General features: G+C 46.3%; 1 protein-coding gene across 3 annotated transcripts in view; it reads right to left on the bottom strand.

Moving 5' to 3' along the window:
- The window catches only part of Mras (muscle RAS oncogene homolog), a 53344-nt gene that overhangs the window by 18160 nt on the left and 16595 nt on the right, over window positions 1–18589 (bottom strand). For all 3 annotated transcript variants that reach the window (XM_052717907.1, XM_052717914.1, XM_052717922.1), the window contains exon 2: window positions 9652–9861. In XM_052717907.1, the coding sequence (XP_052573867.1) occupies window positions 9652–9844 (193 nt within the window). In that variant the 5' untranslated portion in view covers window positions 9845–9861. The remainder of the gene's footprint in view (window positions 1–9651; window positions 9862–18589) is intronic.

The following is an 18589-nucleotide window of genomic DNA, read 5'->3' on the forward strand; positions in this document are numbered from 1 at the left end:
GCCAGGAGAAAGGGTCATGTACAGACCTGCAAAGCTGGATTCATCACCTGAGGCCAGGGGCCACATTTGCTCCCACAGGGAAAAGGGGAAATTCCCCAAGTCACTGTCTTTGGGAAAGAGGGCAAAGGGTAAGATAGGCCGGCTCTGACTGTACTCGGTTCTTGGTCAGAGAGCATTTGTTGTACCCACTCTACTGCTGGCCATGGGTGGCGAGCATAAATCACCACTGGATTAAGTCCTGGCCCAGAAAAAGCTCTCGATAAGCATTCCAGTTCCTTCCTGCCCTTTCCGTGTCCTCCTCTCCAGAAAGAGCGTGGATTCAAATGTTCAGGGAAAATCCAGGTCCAGGCCCCCAGAGAAGACAAGAATACTTGTGTCTAGTTTTGGGGCTGAAGCCAGTGTGGAAATGTCCTGGCTTCTGAGGGTGCCAGAGGACAGACGGCCAGGCTTTCACTCTTCACAAAGACAGCCCTTGCTGAGGAGACAGCAAGGAACAGCAGGTTGTGCGCCTGGGCCTGAGAGCTCCTGGGCAGGAAGGAGTCTGGAGAACAGCTCTTCGCTGTTTTGTGGCCATGGAAGCTCCAGAGGCTGGCAGGGAAGAGAGTGAGTTTAGAGCCTCGTGGGGAGGGAAGGCCAAGGAGCACTTGCTTGTCTTGTAAGTGGACAGAGGTGTGTGTCCACAGCTATTCCGCACACTCAAAGCTTCTGCCAAAGTAGAAGTCAACACGAGAGGGTGGAGAACATGCCTGGCAGGGTCAGGAGGCTGAGGCCTGGCTCTGCCATGAGCCAGGTATGGTTCCAAGCGCATTACTTCTCTACCTACATTGGGTGTAACACAGGGGGCAGACATGATGAGCTCAGCAGCTTCCAGGCTCTAACCCAGCAGAACCAACAGGGACACAGCCGTGCTGAGACAAAGAACTGAACAGAGGGACCCAAAGAGAATTACAGACCATTCCCAACAGTCGAAAGAGGGCTTCCAAGGCCCAAGTGTTTATTGTCAGAGAGAATGACACCAGAAAGTGACACACAATGCAGTGAGGTATCATTCAGCTTTGAAAAGGAAGGAAAGCCAATGCTAAGTAAAAGGAGTCAGCTATGAAAGGACAAGTATACAATCCCACTGATCCTTAGCATGTGACGAGGCATGTAGGCTTGCCACATTCAGAGACAGGAAGCAGAACAGTGAATGTGATGGACAAGGTGAAACAGAAGTCAGTGTGTAGCAGCTAAAGAGTGTCTGTGGGGAGAGATGAAGAGTTCTGGAAATGGGTGGTGAGGATGGCTACAGAGCAAGGATAATGAACTGAATAGCACACACCTGCACATTTAAATGTAGTTCCAATAGTAGATTCTATTATATATATTATATAATAAATATACCTATATGTATCTATATCTAGGTAGATAGAGAGACAGACAGATAGGTAAGTAGGTAGATAGATAGATAGATAGATAGATAGATAGATAGATAGATAGATAGATAAATAGATAGATGTCAACAGAAAATCTCAAGCATACAACTCAGTTTAGGGCTTCCTGATTCATAAACTGAAAGAATTGGAATGAAGTGAGCCACACAGGTACGAGCCATGGTAAGGAAGGGTCCAAAGGCAGAGACCAGAAGAGAAGCCAGCCAGCCAGGAGGAGGCACGGAAGAGAAGCCTGCAGTCGAAGGGTGGACAGACTGTGTAGAGGAGATGCCCCCAGTCCTAACCGTGGGGTGTGAGATGAGGGTCTCAGGCCCTCGTGGGAAAGAATTCAGAGCCAGCTTGCTCCAAAGCCCAGGGGTTCACAGACTTGGGATGAACTGACTTCTCTTTCCATTCCAGGTTCTGGGAGGACACTGGGAGTGTGGCTCCTTGAAATAAAACAAGAAACAGGTTTGTCAGATAGCAAGAAGCCTGTGGACCTCCTTGGAGCGGAACCTCACAGGGCTCCTCCTGAGTGTGCCTGCATGTGTGATCACAGCCATTGGAGGCAGAGCATAGGAAGACGGGCCAAGGGTGGGATGGAATCCTGATAATCCAGCCATGTGCCTTCTCCCTGGGGGTTCAACTCCCACTCCCAAGAGGCACCAGAACTGACTGTCACATTGGAGAAGATTCTCCTGCCCAACAGATGATGCAGCCTGTGGTGGTCACTGGGTATTTGAGCCAGTGCTGAGTGTCAGAAGTTCAATGTATCAGTCAGTCACTAGCACTGTGACCAAGTCCCTGAGAAAACCAACTCAAGGAAGGAAGGATTTATTCAGAGATTTTTAGTTCACCGTCCTTGGTTCTGTTGATCATGGGCCTGTGCTGAAACCAAATATCATGGTGGTAGGACTATGTGGAGGACAAAGCTGTTTGTCTCCTGGTGGACAGGAAGCAAAGAGCAACGGGGGTGGGGGCTGGAGACTAAGCAGAACTTTCAAGACACACCTCCAATGACCTGCTTCCAACAAGCAGCTCTCACCTCCAAAAATATTGTCGCTAGCTGGTAACCAAGCATTCAACACATGAGCCGGTGGGAGACATTCTGTATTCAAACAATAACACTAACCCTATTTCCACCTGCAACAGCAGCTACCGTGACAGTGTTTGTAAGAAGTAAAGAGTGTGTCCATGGACTTTCCCGAAGTAATGTTCAATGACATCATCACAACCATGATGATTCCCAGCCTCCCCTCTCTCTCACACACACACACACACACACACACACAATCACTGTCACTACCATCACTGTTCACACGGCCATGCTTTTGTCCTTCCTCAGTCTGGAACAGGGGAAATCAGAATCCAGAGCACCTGGATATCAGCCGGGTGTGGAGTAACTGAAGGCATCTACCCCCAGGCTTGACACATTTCTAGATGGCAGCCAGCAGGGAAGCAGGACCTCAGGGTGCTGGCTGCCCAGGAAAAGCCTTGCCCCTCCCAGGTTTGCAGACCCCTGAAAACAGACTGGCCCCAGAAAGGTTCAGTGTTATGCCCAGGCCTAAATACAACAGGCCTCTGATTAAGGTTCTCTGTATAAGGGGTCCTCCTTTTAAAAGCCATACTCAGCTGAAATGTTTTGAGCCCTTTTTCGGTGGGAGATCTGATGCTGCAGAATGTGGGCATCCAGTATCTATTCTCAGGGAAAGCCTAGGTGGGCAATGCCATACGCTAAGTGTGCTGTCTTGTTTTATGTCAACTTGACATGAGCTAGAGTCATCAGAGAGGAGGGGGCCTCAACTGTGAAAATGCCTCCGTAGGATTGGACTATAGGCCATTTTTTAATTAGTGATTATGGAGGGCCCAGCCCATTATGGGTGGTGCCACCCCTGAGCTAGTGGTCCTGGCTTCTATAAAAAAGCAAGCTGAGCAAGCGTGGGGGGGCAAGTCAGTAAGCAGCACCCCCCATGTCTTCTTCATCAGCTCCATCCTCCAGGTTCCAGCCCCAATTGATCGCTCTTGTCCTGACTTCCTTTGATGATGGACTGTGATGTGGAAGTGTAAGCCAAATAAACCCTTTCTTCCCCAACTTGATTTGGTCATGATGTTTCATCCCAGCAATAGAAACCCTAAGACACTAAGTCAGGCCTGGTTTCACTGATCCAAGCTTCTAAAGTAATGCCGCAGTCATGTTTCCCCTGACTCTGCTGCTAAGAAATGTTATCACAAAATCTAAAAGCACTCTGGAAAATACTTTTCCCCCTCAGAAGCAAATGTCCAAAGTTACTTAGAAAAACATTAAAGAAGCTTACTTGGCAATAAAAAGAAATAGCATTGACTGAGCTTGTACAAAGCAGTGTTCTTCTCTGTATGTATTATGCAATATTTGTCTGAATGTTTTCTGTGGAACACAGCCCAAAATGAAGTGCCAAAAATGGTTCTTTTGGGAAATCCTAACAATATACTCTACTAATGTACTCCTAATATACACTTGTACAGTAAAGGGTTTTATAAGACCTGCAGTATAGAAACTTATTTCTACTTATTTAACCAGTCTATCCTAAGGTATGATATATAATCCAGTAGATAATGCCTGTAATTATTTTAGAAGGTGAAAACTGGGTGCGATGGCATGTACCTTTCACCCCAGCACTCTGAAGACAGAGGCAAGCAGACTTCTGTGAGTTCAAGGTCAGTTTGACCTACATAGTAAGTTCTAGGCTAGCCAAAGCTACATAGTGAGACCTCATATAAAAGAGAGAGAGAGAGAGAGAGAGAAGAAAGAAAAGAAAAGAAGAAAAAAGCAACTGAATAACAGCAAAGAAAACGCAGAAATGGGGTCCTTGAGATGGCTCCGTAGGTAAAGGCATGTGCCTCCAAGCCTGACGACCGACATTGATCCCTAGGAGCCACACAGTGGAAGGAGAGAACCAACCTCTACAAGTCATCCTCTGACCCCCACACATGTGCCATAGCCAAGGAAAGCACTCACATGCGTGTGCATGCATACATGCACTAAATAAAATGTAATAAAGAAAGTCCATAAATGTAAATTTTTTATTTTAATAGTTATGAGTAGATTTTTTTTACTAAGAATTAAGAAAGCAAAGAAAATAATGTAACTAATCAATCAAACCTGTTACTGCACATACATTGTTCAGTATTTGATCATTTATTTAAAAATATGTACTGAGAGAAATAACAGGGGTGGGTGAATACTAATGCAGATGTCTTGGTCATGGAAGAGGTCACCAATAAAGTGACATTTAATAGGCTATGAATGTAGCTCAGTTGGTAAAGTACTTGCCTACCATGCCTGAAGGCCTGGCATATACCTATAATCCCAGAACTCGGGAGGCAGACGCAGGAGGATCAGAAACTCAAGTTCCACCTCAGCTGGACAGCGGGTTCAAAGTTAGCATGCCATACATGAGGCCTGCCTTAAAACAAAAGACAAAATCCTAACAAATTATTTCTGCAGGAAGAAAATGCTAGAAGGGGAGAAGACCACATGCAAATTCCTGAGTAGGGACATACCTGTCTACCTGTCGCCCAATGAAACGATCAAAACCTCAGACTGCAGACAGCCCAAAGGCTGGTGTGTTTTATGTGTGATGCGCGTCTCATACCATAACATGCATCCCTTCAGTGAAGGGTAAGGATGCTGATAAACGGTATGCAGGTGCCCGGCACAAGGGCCTGAGGGTTTCAAGGTGCAGTGCAGAGAGGTGAAAGCTAGGAACAATGAAAGCCATTTTAATATGATTGGAGGGCCAGTTGCCAAGAAGCTCTATCAGTCCTAAATGTCTATGAAGGACCAGCTGTCAAGAGGATATATCAGTTCCAAGCATTTATGCATTTAACAACAGAGCATTTAAAAAAAATGCACCAGGCAAAACCCCAGCAGAAAATAAGGAATTTACAATTACACCCTGACATGCAACATACCCCTCTTAATAAATGACAGAACAAGTACTCAGAAAACCAATGAAGATACAAAAGACTTGGACAACATTATCAGTCAGTGTGATCTGTGAGGTACTCACAGAACATCCCACCCAGTGACAGCAGACTCTGAGAACATCTATAAAGACAGCCCATCTTCTGGGCACTGAGACAAGCCTCAAAAAAGACTTCAAATAATGTACTCTATGTTCCCTGACACACTGGAATTAAAGATCGAGAACAGAGAGATCTCTGGAAAAGTCCCAAATTCTTGAAAACTAAGTAAGATACTTCTAAATAACCTATGGGTCACAGAAGAAATCTAAAGAAAAATTAGAACTTGACATGAATAGAAATTAAAACATAGGCCAGTTGTAGTGGCTCATGCCTTTAATCCACCCAACATTTGGAAGGCAGAGGTAGGCAGATCTCTGAGAGTTGAAGGCCAGCCTGGTTTATACAGTGAGTTCTAGAGAGCACTAAATAGTGAGACTCTGTCTTGGAAAAAAGGAAGAAAGGAAGGAAGGAAGGAAAGAAGGAAAGAAGGAAAGCATATGTTACAATTTGTGGGGCACAGCTAAAGTAGCAATTCAGAGAATTTTATAGTGCTAAACAAATATCCCAAGAAAAGAAAAAAAATGACTCAACAACTCAGCTTGCATTTCAGGCACTGAGAGCAATGAGGAGCATGATGGTGTGTTCCTGAGTCTTGAGTACTTGAGAGGCTAAGGTGGAAGGATCACTGAGCCCAGGAGGAGACTAGCCTGGGCAGAACAGCAAGACACTCCTCTTCAAGGACATGAGAACAAGAGGAACGTAAATCCAAAGTAAGTAAAGAAGAAAGAACAGGCATGAGTGAAAAATCAATGGAACTAAATGAGAATAATCAATGGGTAAGTGCTGGCTCTTTGAGAAAATCCATACTTATAAAACCCAGCCCTGCCTGATCAGGAAAAGGAAAAAAAAAGATCCAAAGTTAACAATATCGGGAATGAGCGATGACATCAGTGTAGAATCTACAAGTATTGTAAAGATAATAAAAGATATTATGAAAACCTTACATCAATAAGTTTGGTAACTCTGATAAATGGAACAATTTTTTGGGGGGAAAGGGGGGTTTCGAGACAAGGTTTCTCTGTGTAGCCCTGGCTGTCCTGGAACTAGCTCTGTAGACCAGGCTGGCCTCAAACTCAGAGATTCACCTACCTTTGCCTCCCAAGTGCTGGGATTAAAGGTGTGCACCACTACCCCCTGGCAAATGGAACAAATTTTTTTTAAAAATCACAAACTACCAAGTTTCACTGAAGACTAAAGAAGTGACTCAATGATCCTACGTCTATTGAAGACATTTAATTCATAGTTTAGAAGATTATCCATAAAACTTGCAGTCCAGAGGGTCTTGTCAGTGAACTCTACTGAACACGTAAGAAATTAGAAGAGGTTTACTTAAACTCTCCTAGAGAAATTGAAAAAGAAGGGTTAATTCCAACTCATTCTAGAAGGCTAGCATTGCTTTCATACTAAAGTTAGATAAATAAATTATAATTTAAAAATGGTCTAATATCCCTCAAGAACATAAACCATTTCTGTATCAAATTCTTTCCAACTGAAGCCAATGGCACGTGAAAGGACAGTTCATCATAACCACGTGCTGTTTATTTCAGGGATGAAAAGCTAGCTACACATCAGGGAAAGGGCCAGCAAGATGGCTCAGTGCCGAAAGGCACTTGCTACCGAGCCTGATGACAGAAGTTCAAATCCCAGGACCCACATGATGGGGTAGAGAATGGATTCCCCCAAGCTGTGCTCTGACCTCCACATACAGGCTCTGACACGTGCCCCAGTTTCCCCCAAAACACACACACACACACACACACACACACACACACACACACACACACACACACAAAATAAAAGTAAGTAAAATGTTTTCAAAAATTAGGGGGGAAATTTAACATAATTTACCACATTAGCAGACTAAAAAAGAAAAGCCATGTGATTATCTCAGCCAGAGAAGGCATTTGACAACATCTGACATCTGATCCTGACTGAAAGACTCTGCAAACTAGAGGAAGGAACTTCCTTGTTCTGACAAAGGACATCTCCACCAAATAAACCTACACTTAACACCAGACTGATGCCAAAAGACTGAACACACCCCTTAGGATAAGGCGAGGATGCCTGTTCTCACTGTGAAAACTCCACACAATATTGGAGGCTTCAGTCACTGAAATAAGGCAAGAAAAAGAAATAAAGGCCATCAATTGGAAAGGAAAAGATAAAACTGCCTTTACGACAACATGATCATCCATGCAGAAAGGAATCTCATAAAGAGCCACTAAAGCTAATAACCAGTGGGTTATATGATTAATATATAAAAACCAATTATATTGGAGGAGGTCAGGAGGCACAGGGAATGTAGTGTGTGTGGGGGAGGAAATGGATTTCAATAAAGTGTAATGACATATATGTGTAAAGTGCCACAATGTACTTCATAAGTTATCTTAAACTCATTTTAAAAATTAGAAATCGTAGCCAGGCGGTGGTGGCACATGCCTTTACTCCCAGCACTTGGGAGGCAGAGGCAGGCAGATTGAGTTTGAGGCCAGCCTGGTTTACAGAGAGAGTTCCAGGATGACCAAAGTTGCACAGAGAAACCCTGTCTCAAAAAAAACAAAACAAAACAAACCCCCCAAATTAGAAATCATTTATACTTATATATTCTAGCAGCAAACAATTAAAGCTAAAATTAAAAACATTTATCATAACATCAATGCAGATGTAAGTATAAATCTGACAAAATGTACATAAAAGACCTATATATTCAAAAGTAAAAATCAATTGAGAGATCAAGGAAGACCTAAATAAGTGGAGAGAGACTGTGTTCACAGGTCAAAAGGCTCAGCATTGTCAGCTAAGACATCAGTTCTCAAGACTGAGGATACGGTTCAGGACTATGTCACTTGCCTAGCATGTGTTAAGGCCCCAGGTTCAGTACTGAACACTACAGAAATTTCTTCAGGTTGTACACAAATTCCACACTATCCCAAACAAAATCAGAAATTTTACCTGACTTTATAATTCATGTATTCATTCTCATGGCTTTGACTACTAAGCTTGTTATAAAGCCATAGCTGTTAAGGCAGTGGTACTTTATCTTACATCAGACATCCAGATCAAAGACAGACTACACGGGGAACTGGTTCTCACCACTGGGACAAAGTCAACTGGAAGGAAGAATCTTCAACAAGGAACTCTGGGAGACTTGTTCCACCCCCATGCCACATGCAAAGTGTACAGAATAGAGAACAAAACGTAAATGAAAAACCCAAACAATTAAACTTCCAGGAGAAACCATGAGAAATGCTGTCATGACCTTGGGTTAAGCAAAGATTTCTTAGACAAAATACCTAAAGTACACTCTGTGAAAGAACTAATAAAGTAGACGTCATCAAAACAAAAACGTCTCGTCTTTGAAAGAAACCGTCAAGAGAATAGAAAACAAGACACAGACTGAGACAAATATTTGCATTTATCTGAAAGAAACTTGTGAGTCAGCAGCTTTCCAGGCTCGCCTCTAGACCGCATCTTGTGATTAATGGGCTTCGTTCAGGAAAAAGATGTGAACAATAGAAAATCATGGCCAGTGGGAATCTAGAGCCGTGGTCTCCAGCTTCAGCAATCCTGACAGGGTGTGCTAAAAACAAGCCATTGCCCTCCATCCTTGGAGTTTCAGAATGAGAAGGGGCCTGGGCACTCACATGTCTAGTAAGCTCCTTGACCACCACACTTCAAGAAACACTAACTTTGTCCAGAGCACTTGCAAGATCCCTCAACAAAAGGACACTTCCTAAGTAAATGCTGGTTATTAAGAAATCATTTTTTCAGGTATTTTAAGCACCTCCTATTCTTGGGAGTTCTTTCTCAGTTTTCCTTAAAATCTAAAAAAAAGAAACTTCTGCTTCCCCACTTGCATTAGCTTGAAACTTCTGTGCCTGCTCATCAGAGCTTCTACTCAAAGAGGCAATTCCCAGGACAGCATTTGGGAGCTGGCAGAATTCTAGCCCCGCCTCTTCATTCACTGTCCACTTTTGTTACCACTAAGGTCTTTAAGCACTCTACCAAGACCTGATCTCAATCTAGAATTCCCCCTGGAAGATGCATACTGCCTTACAGCAACCATTCCATAATAACAGCAAGCAGGAAACCATGTTGCTCCACTAAAGCCTATCCAATTTCCCTGATCCTCCCCATGTAATAACCCACCCCACAGGCTGCCATTAGGTCTCACCATCCAAAATGGCCCACTGATTGTCAATCTCCGTATGCTTCAGGTACGAGTCTTCAATGGTGGGGTCGTAGTCAGGCACAAAGATCTTCTGGAAAAACTGGATGGTGAGGGCACTCTTGCCCACACCTCCGTCTCCCACCACCACCAGTTTATAGGTGGGGAGGTTGTCACTGGGAACAGCGCTGGTTGCCATGCTTCTGGTGGTCAGACCTAGGAAAGAAAGACACATGGAATAAGGCAGGGGGTGGTCTTTTCTTCTTGAACTAGGGAAAAAATATTCATGGGCTTTCTTACCTCAATTTGGAGAAAATATTCATGGAATTGGTTCTTATAAAGGAACACAAACTCCCAAAGGTAGATTAGAAAGTGAAACAAGGCAAAGCAACTTGTGTCACATACGGTCCTACTACCCAGAGACAATTGCTGTTCAAATGATCTGTTCACCATTATTTACTGAGCAGCAACTCCATGCCAGGTCTGGTCTGATTCACACCACACCACTGGTCTTTAATGAGTACAGCTGTGTCAAAGGAGTTCCTCTACAACTAACCTCTGCCCCAGAACTATACACGTAAGCCAGAGAGCTCTGGGCCGAGCAGGGACAGAAGACACAAAAGTTCACCTTTCCCACATCAGCCCTTATCAACTAGAACATCTCTTATCAATTGGAATGCTCTGCTGAGAAAGAGCTGAGGCCGCTGAGCCCAGAGGACAGAGGGGCAGTGTGAATTTCACACGCCTGTGCTCTGGGAGACCCCTTCCAACTCAAGTCTGCCATCCTGGCCTTCCATCTTCACGTGCTTTATCATGCTACAGTCATGCTGGTACTAAAGGCAATCTCATCCATCCATTTAAGCTGGGACACAGGAAGGAAGGAGGGGATGTTGTGTTGGTTCTCAGTCAGAGACAGTTCTCTTCCCTACCAGGGTATCTGCAGTGTCGGGATGTCTCTGGGTATCACTAGCACCTAGTGAGCAGAGGCCAGGGATGTTGTTTAACATTCTAGAAAGCACAGGCCAGCCCTCCCCAGCAAAGACCTGTGGGAGAAGCTCCCAGCTAAGGCAAAGGACAGAGTTGGAAATGTGGGTGGGTCCAGGGTTCTGAAGAATGATGAGGCCTTCACAGGCTAAGACTGATTGTGACAAGGTGACACAGAGAAGTGAAGGGTGGCCTTGGAAAATGCTGTCACAGAGTGCCCCGAAAGAGAGGCAAGCAGGGGTCATGGAAGGAATCCTTGGAAAACCAAGAAAGAACACAGTGCAGGCTGGCAGCAGAAGTCAGACGTGGGTAAGGAAGAACAATTTGTAAGAGCCAGAGATGGTCGCTGACTTCAAGGAATGCATTTCCAGACCCAACAGAGCAGTTGCACACATGAATCCACAGTAATAGTGTCAACATGCACAAGACCTGCACACGCTCAGGCCAGGCAAAATCGCCGTGTGGAGGGAGGCAGGGGGAAGCGGGCACCAAATGCCACCACTAGTGAGAAGCTATTGGCATTTGATAGCTGCTAGGAGGAGAGTCAGCTTTCTGGTGAGTTAATCACATACTGAGGCAGACGCCATGCCCAAACACAAACTGGACCAGAAAGAAGAAAGAGAAGGAGGAGAAAGAGGAGGAAGAGGAGGAGATTCTCAAAAGTTGGGTGGGTAGGGAGGGGAGGGTAGAGAGGGTAAATGTGGGAGGAGCTAGAGGGGGAGCAAGCCTTCCTGCTCGAAGGCCACTCCCAGGCAGCCTAAAAAAACCAATCCTAACCACCGAGGGAGAAGCTTGCTCCTGTCTCTGCACACATGAAAACACCCCAGTGCTGCTTTGGGGAAGAGAGAGGCTCAGGGGTGTAGCTGGTGTGGAAGGGTGGGGAGATAGCATAACCCCGAGGACAAGGGCCTGAGGTTCCTGCCACTACCACTGTGCCCCCTAACCCCACCCTGAATCATAGTTTTCTTCTATACCAGACTAGCGGCTATTTTGAGAGGTTTTTTTTTTAATAATTATTTTCATCTCTACAAGATCTTCAACTCCAGGCTGTGACAAAAAGGGTGTCAACAAAAATGTGGGTTATGTGGTCATGCTGATTTGCATGTGGCTAAAGGACAGGGCTGCTGCTGGATCCTTTGCAGTCACTGAAACCTGATGTTGACATTTAGGACTCCCCCAGAGTGTAGGGGAAGTACATGCTTTCTTTTTTTCTTTTTTTTTTTTTTTGCAGGCAGGAAGAATATAAATCTGTCAAAGCTGGGCTGGGAATATGCTTTCAGAAATGGATCAAAATTAAAAAAGGGTACACCCTCTTGTATACTCTGTCAGGTGAGAATTTATTGCAAGGAAAAAAAATCTCATCAGGGAACTTCACAGAAATGTTAGGAATATGGAGATGGAGGTGTGACTAACTCAAATATTGGGGGTGGGGAGAAAGGGGAAAAATAGATACACGTAGCAACCAGTTAACAAGCTGGGTGCAGGGGTGCACACCTGTAATCCCCGAAGCGGCGGGAAGGCTAAGGCAGGAGGGTCACAACTTGAAGCAAGCCTGGGATACATAGCAAAACCCTCTTGCACACATCCAGACAAGCATACACAGAAACAAAACCAAAACAGGATGGTTAACAAACCTAGGAACAGTTTTATACTCTATATGGAAAAATACCAGACCGCTAAACAGCAAAGGTGTGGGGCTGCTATCCCAGGAAGGCACGCATCCAAGACTGTGCCGGCCCAGAGGTGGATCCCAGGACAGCAAGACTTGGAAGGTGGCTATCCCAGAATGAGACTTCAGGGCTCTTTGATTTCCCTGTGTCTGTTTTCTCTCTCTCTCTCTCTCTCTCTCTCTCTCTCTCTCTCTCTCTCTCTCTCTCTCTCTCTCTCTTTCTCACACACACACACACACACACACACACACACACACACACACACACACACGCATGCACACAGTCAACCCTCCTTAGCCATGAGTTCCATATTTATAGATTCAGCCAACCATGGGTTGTAAACATTTGAAATTTTATTTGGGAGAGGAGTTTTGAAGATCTAGAATGGCCACTCTGATCTTTGTTGGTAAGCACAATGGAGAATCAGGTGCCCATGTGGCACTTAGGATGGCACACGATTAACTAGCAAACATGGTCAGTGTTTCACCAGTCTTTCCTGAAGCTGGCAGGCAGGCTCTGGGAACTGTCAACAGTACTAGAGAAAAGACCGACAGCCCCTCAAAGAAAAGCAACCAACCGTTACTGTGAAAAGGCAACTTACAGCTCCCTTCCGGCTTCTGATGACACCTGTCTAGAAACAGAAAGGCTCCTCCCCTCCAGGCCTCCAGACTGTGCGGCCAGCCTGACTGATGCTGACCTCATCAAGGGGAGGCCTTGAGAAGCTGCTGCACCTGAAGCCCCCTTGGTCTATGAGGACTGCACTGGGAATATAACCTGTTGCACTCTCCTTCCAGCCTTCTCTCAGTGCTGGATGTTAGATTTCCACCCCTGTATCACAACACAGGCATATAGTTTGTATGTGCTATAGCAATAAAACATTTTTGCATGTGAAAAAAATTATTTGAGGCTGGCTCTGTAGCTTGGTTGGTAGAGTGCTTGCTTAGTATGTGCTAAACCTCCAGCACCCATAAACTGGATGTGGTAAAGCATGCCTGTAATTCCAGCACTGGCGAGGTGGAAGCAGGAAGATCAGAAGTTCAAGGTCATCCTTAGCTACATAGTAAATCGGAGGCTAGCCTAAGATACATGAGACCCTGCCTCTAATTTTTTCTCTCCTGACATGTGTAGACATTTTTCTTAGAGTTATTTCTTAAGTAGTATGATATCGCTATTTATGTAGCATATTTATTGTATTGGGCACGTATTGAGGTGATTTAAAGTGTATGGGGAGGTGCTATGACATTTTATGTAAGGGACTTGAGGATCTAGAGATTTGGGTATCTGTCAGGGGTCTTGAAACCGATGCCCCACCATACCAACAGATAACTGTAAAAGATTTGCATAGTGTAACAATCTGACAGTATTAAAATGTCCCTCACAAAATAAAATGTTCGGGGTACCTGAAAATGTTCTTTCTACTTTCGTTTAAGTTCTCTGGGGTGGAGCTGGATGTGGCTGCAGCCCCAGAACCAACCATGAGCTACTGCTTCAGTTGGCTGAGCCACCGCATGCAGGGGCCACAGGAGAGTGGACCACAAGACCACAGGACCACAGAAACAGGGGCAGGCAGGAAGGACAGACGTCCTCTTCTCTGCCTCCGGGTCAGCAGAGCCTGATGCCACTGTCCCTCGTTAATGACTACTGTCCTCTCCTCAGTGGACAACGACGCTAGGCCAGCACTCAGGAGGTTGCTGGGGAAAGAGACACTTTTCCATGCTCCTCTGGAAGCAGTAAGCAGTTGGGAAAGGGTGAGGAAATGAACCATTTCTGTGGACTATGGTCTTCAAAAGAACACCAGGTAAGATGCACACTAGCAACAGAGGACACAAGCTTGCCCTTTGAGTCAGAGTTCAGACCACCCACAGCAGAAGCACCTGGGGTCTTGCTATAAACAGCCTCCCTTTGCTAAGGCAGCTGGCAGGAAGTGGTCAGTTGAGGGGCCTCTCCTTTTTATAGTGCTCTGACCTCGGGATTGAAGCGCCCCAGGCCACAGGGAACCGCAGCAGGTCATGGTTCCTTTCTCTTGGACTTTCCTTCTTACTAGGACTCGGTGGAACAGGCTCACACTGTATCAGGCTAAAAACCCTTTTCATACCATCCTCAGCTGATGAGTCAAGTCCAAACTCCTACACTGAGCATTTAATTACGACCCATCATCATCAGCCCTCAGTAACCGCTCCAGCCACACCTGGGCAACAGCCACACTACTCTCACCCCAACTAGCCTTTGCTCTCCTGGTGTATATATATATATGTCCACTGTACACAGAATGGCAGTGTGCAGAGGGGGCACAGAACGATCTAGCGAGCCCAGGCCCAGGAGTCACTTCCCAGGGGAGACACAGCCTTCACCTTGTGCTCTGAGCCCCATGGTCCCCACGCAGAGGCCACCATCACACTTAGAATCTTCTACACATTTATTATGCACCCAAGGGCATGAGCTGCCTTTGTTCCCCTCCGTCCTTACAAAGCCTGGCACAGAACAGGCTGAATGCACCAAGGCTTAAGCACTGGCATTCCCAAAAAGCTACACAAACTGCCAACCACCAAGCTGGCCTCAGTACACACAGGACTAAAGGAAACCCTCTCAGCCAGGCACTGGGACTGGGTCAGAGGGGTCGGACCAACACCACAGATGGGACACTTTTGGAATAAGTGTGAGACAACAGGAAGTGGGTGGCTGGAGAGATGGCTCAGTGGTTAAGAGCACTGGCTGCTCTTCCAGAGGACCCAGGTTCAATTCCCAGCACCCACATGGCAGCTCACAACTGTCTGTAACTCCAGTTCCAGGGGGTCTGACACCTTCGTGGCAAAGCACATAAAATAAATTAAAAAAAAAAAAAAAAGGAAGAGGGGCCTAGCAGGACAGAATGGATCAAGAGAGCCCCCAATACCGAAGTGGTTATGACTGGGGGGCATGCTTTTCACCCAGGAGAAAAATGGATCAAGTGTCTTTGTAAATGGAGTCATGAAAATGTTGGAGTACATGCCACACTTCTACAAAATAAGATGGTCTTGTATGGTGCAAGAAAAGAGATTCTTAAATGCCACTCAGAAGCTGTTGCAAAAGTCATCACGGGGCAAGAAACTGTTGCCCTGGAGCCGTGGAGCAAAATGCTCCGCTCTGCTTCTCGTAAATATCATTGTTTGAATGTTTGTTCTTCACTTTGGGGGATCATAGGCGGCCCCTTGAAGGTAGGGAGGTAGCTTAAGACAGGCATGATTTCTCGTCACATTTTGCCATTCATCTTCTGTTGTGTCTCTATCCATTGACCAGCTGTATAACCTTGGGCAAGCCACGTTTCGTGACCTTGGGATCTGCTCTAAGCATGAACTAAAACGGCATGAAATATGCTGAGCTCAGAAAAGGCACCCAGATATTTCTTCTCTTGCCTGTTTATTATGCTCCCAGAAGCCAAAGCATCCCCACCTCAGTCATGTGATTCCCAGCCATGGCCTCTTCCCTCATTTGAAGTCCCATGGCCACCTCATCTCCATTACAGCCAGATGATGTAGGCCTATGTGGGAATGCCACCCATTATTTAGGGCATTGTTTCCATGGGAAAGGCTCTGAGGTTCCAGCTCCCTCCACATAGGAACCAACTTTTGGAACAGCAGCCATTTGGCAGTGAAGACAGCTGAGCTGGTTCCCATGGCAACCACTGCTCCCAGAACCCCGCCCAGCCCACAGGCTGCACCAGCAGTCTAAACCATTACCGGCACTGGAAACTTCCTCCTAAAAGGCAATGTTGCTTTTTAAAATGATTTTATGTAAAAACACCAGGCATCTTTAAATTGAGAAGTAAGCTTTTTCTTTGGTTGTCATTGGGTTTTTTTTTTTTTTTGTCCCCTCTACCTCTTATGGAAAATAACACCATCTTAACATGAAATTATTTCCTGAATTCCAGAACCACCTCCCCAAGCAGATCCCAAGCTCCGTGAGGACGACAGCCACACCTTCCCATCACCTCCCAGGGATGGAGGGCTCTGTGCATTCGATGGCCATTCCACCCTGCCCCACTTAGCCCTTCTACCCTCCCGAACAGCTCTGGTGCCAGGAAGGGACACAATGCCCCCTTTTCTACAAGAGGCAAGCTCACACCCCTGAGAACCAGGGATTTGGATGGTGAGCCTAGCATAACCTTGCCATTCAACAAATTTCAAAGTATGGTGGGTAAAGGGGGGCTGCAGAGATGGCTCCGCAGTTAAGAGCACTGGCTGCTCTTCCAGAAGACCCAGGTTCAATTCCCAGCACTGACATGGTGGCTCACAACCATCTGTGACTCCAGTCCCAGGAGATCTGATGCCCTCTTTTGTCTTCCTCAGGCACACCTGGCACACGTGTGGTGCACAGACAACAATCCAGGCGAACCACTCACGCACATAAAATAAAAGTAAATCAATAAACAAAAGTGTGGTGGATCGGTCTGAGAAAAGCCAAGGACAAGACGAAACAAAGCTCCGTGGCTGTTAGTATGGCAGCCTAGGGGGTCAGCAGCCGTCTTGACTCTGTAGCCCCATGATGAGGCTTCTCAATCTTTTAGACCCTCTGTTTCCCCAGTTAAAAAAACAAAAACAAAAAAACAGGAGAACAAAGGCCCCGTGGAAATAACATGGAAGGTGCCCGAGCAGAGGCACAGGTGCAGTGAGAGGGGAATTACCTGACCCTGCTTCCCCTTCCAACCTACTAGGTTCCAGTGACTTAGTTCAATTCCTTGCCCACGCATGAGTCTGAGGGCACCCCCACACAGGGGTGAGGGAGGATGGTCAGGAAGTCAGTCTGCTTCCTTCTTCCCAGGTTCTAGAGATCCCACAGACCTTTTTCCCCAGAAGAATAGCCCCAAACCACTATCCACTGTTCCAAGAGAGCTTTGCATATGATAGAAATGGTGCTGGCGGCAGATGCTGTGAACGGGTCCAAGGAGGTCCCTGGCCACCCACTGACCTCACCTAACACTACTTTCAAAGCAATGTCATATAGTCCTGGTTTCAACCAATGGTGCCCAGAGTGGTAACCACAGCCGTTCCTTAGTGGATCTTTACTGTGGTGTGAACAGATGGCAAAGGTTGTACTTAGAATTGCCATGCCACATGGCCCCCGATTGTTTGGTCAACTGGCCTTGAATTCACCTGCAGCATCACACAACTTCACCTGCTACTGTGATTCTCTACTCTGGGTATTGTCCATCCTGTGGCAGCTTCCCTGACACTGAAAACAAGGCCACAGATTGTTAAGAGGCCAGAGCCAGGGTGCAAGTACCCCAACGATGCTGCCAACTTCAGGGAAGATCTGGTACTCGCCATTCTGCTACCTCTCCATTTTGACACTAATTATTTTAAAGATTCCTCCTGAGCCCAGCAGTTGGGCTGGAGTTTTCTAAGTAAAGCAGGCTGGGGTGGGGGTGGGGGGTGCGGGGGTGGGGTGGGGGTGCATTCGTTATTAATGGCGCTTTTGTGAGAATGCATTCACATGGAGCTGAATCAGTCCAGGGAAGCTAATCTCATCTCTGTGATGTCTGGGTGTGCCCAGCACTGGGGGATGAGGACACGTTGGGGGAGCAACCCAACCCATATGGAGGAAACGGCTCTGCATTCCAGGAGCTGCCCTTCCCTTCTGCACAATTCCCAGAAACGGGATGCTTCCCCCAGCTGCTGACCTACAGACTGTAAGTAATGCAGGGCCCACCAGGAGTCTAGGGCACTTGGCACCCCTCCCTAAGACTTACCCCTTCTCCTTTGTATGACATCTGTGCCAACTCAGCCAGCACTGTCCCTGGACAACTCATCACCTCTAAGCAGCCACCTCTGCACCCAGCTCCCTCCATTCCTACAATTTAACCACCAGGCAGCCATGTACATGAACACTCGCCACAGAGGACTTTAAGCCCAAGTCCATAGACAAATGTGTGGCTGAGTGTTGCTCCTTCCCGGAGCCATGGCAGATGCCACTGACTGATGGTGGGCCCCTTCCTTCCTCTTAGAGTCCTTTTCCACCTAGTGCTCCTGACAGGCAGACACAAGGTGATTGACATAGGTAGAAAATGGTTTTGGCGCCCCGGATCTAACCCACTGCCCTTGTTCTCTCCCAAACACCTCATGTAGTGGTTATCCTTCTTCCTGGGAAGGGCCCAGGGTCTTCAGGGGCATCTTGCTTGGTCATCTTTGGACAATTTTATCATTGTCTTCTGTTAACAGCTCCTCTTTTCTGCCAATATCTTCCACCATCAAGAGAACCAGAAAGACAACACTGGACGCAAGCAAGGAGAGAGCCCTAATACCCGTGTTCACGCT

Source organism: Peromyscus californicus, unplaced genomic scaffold, assembly GCF_007827085.1.
Source record: "Peromyscus californicus insignis strain IS unplaced genomic scaffold, ASM782708v3 Scaffold_11__1_contigs__length_118956290, whole genome shotgun sequence".
NCBI classification, from domain to species: domain Eukaryota; kingdom Metazoa; phylum Chordata; class Mammalia; order Rodentia; family Cricetidae; genus Peromyscus; species Peromyscus californicus.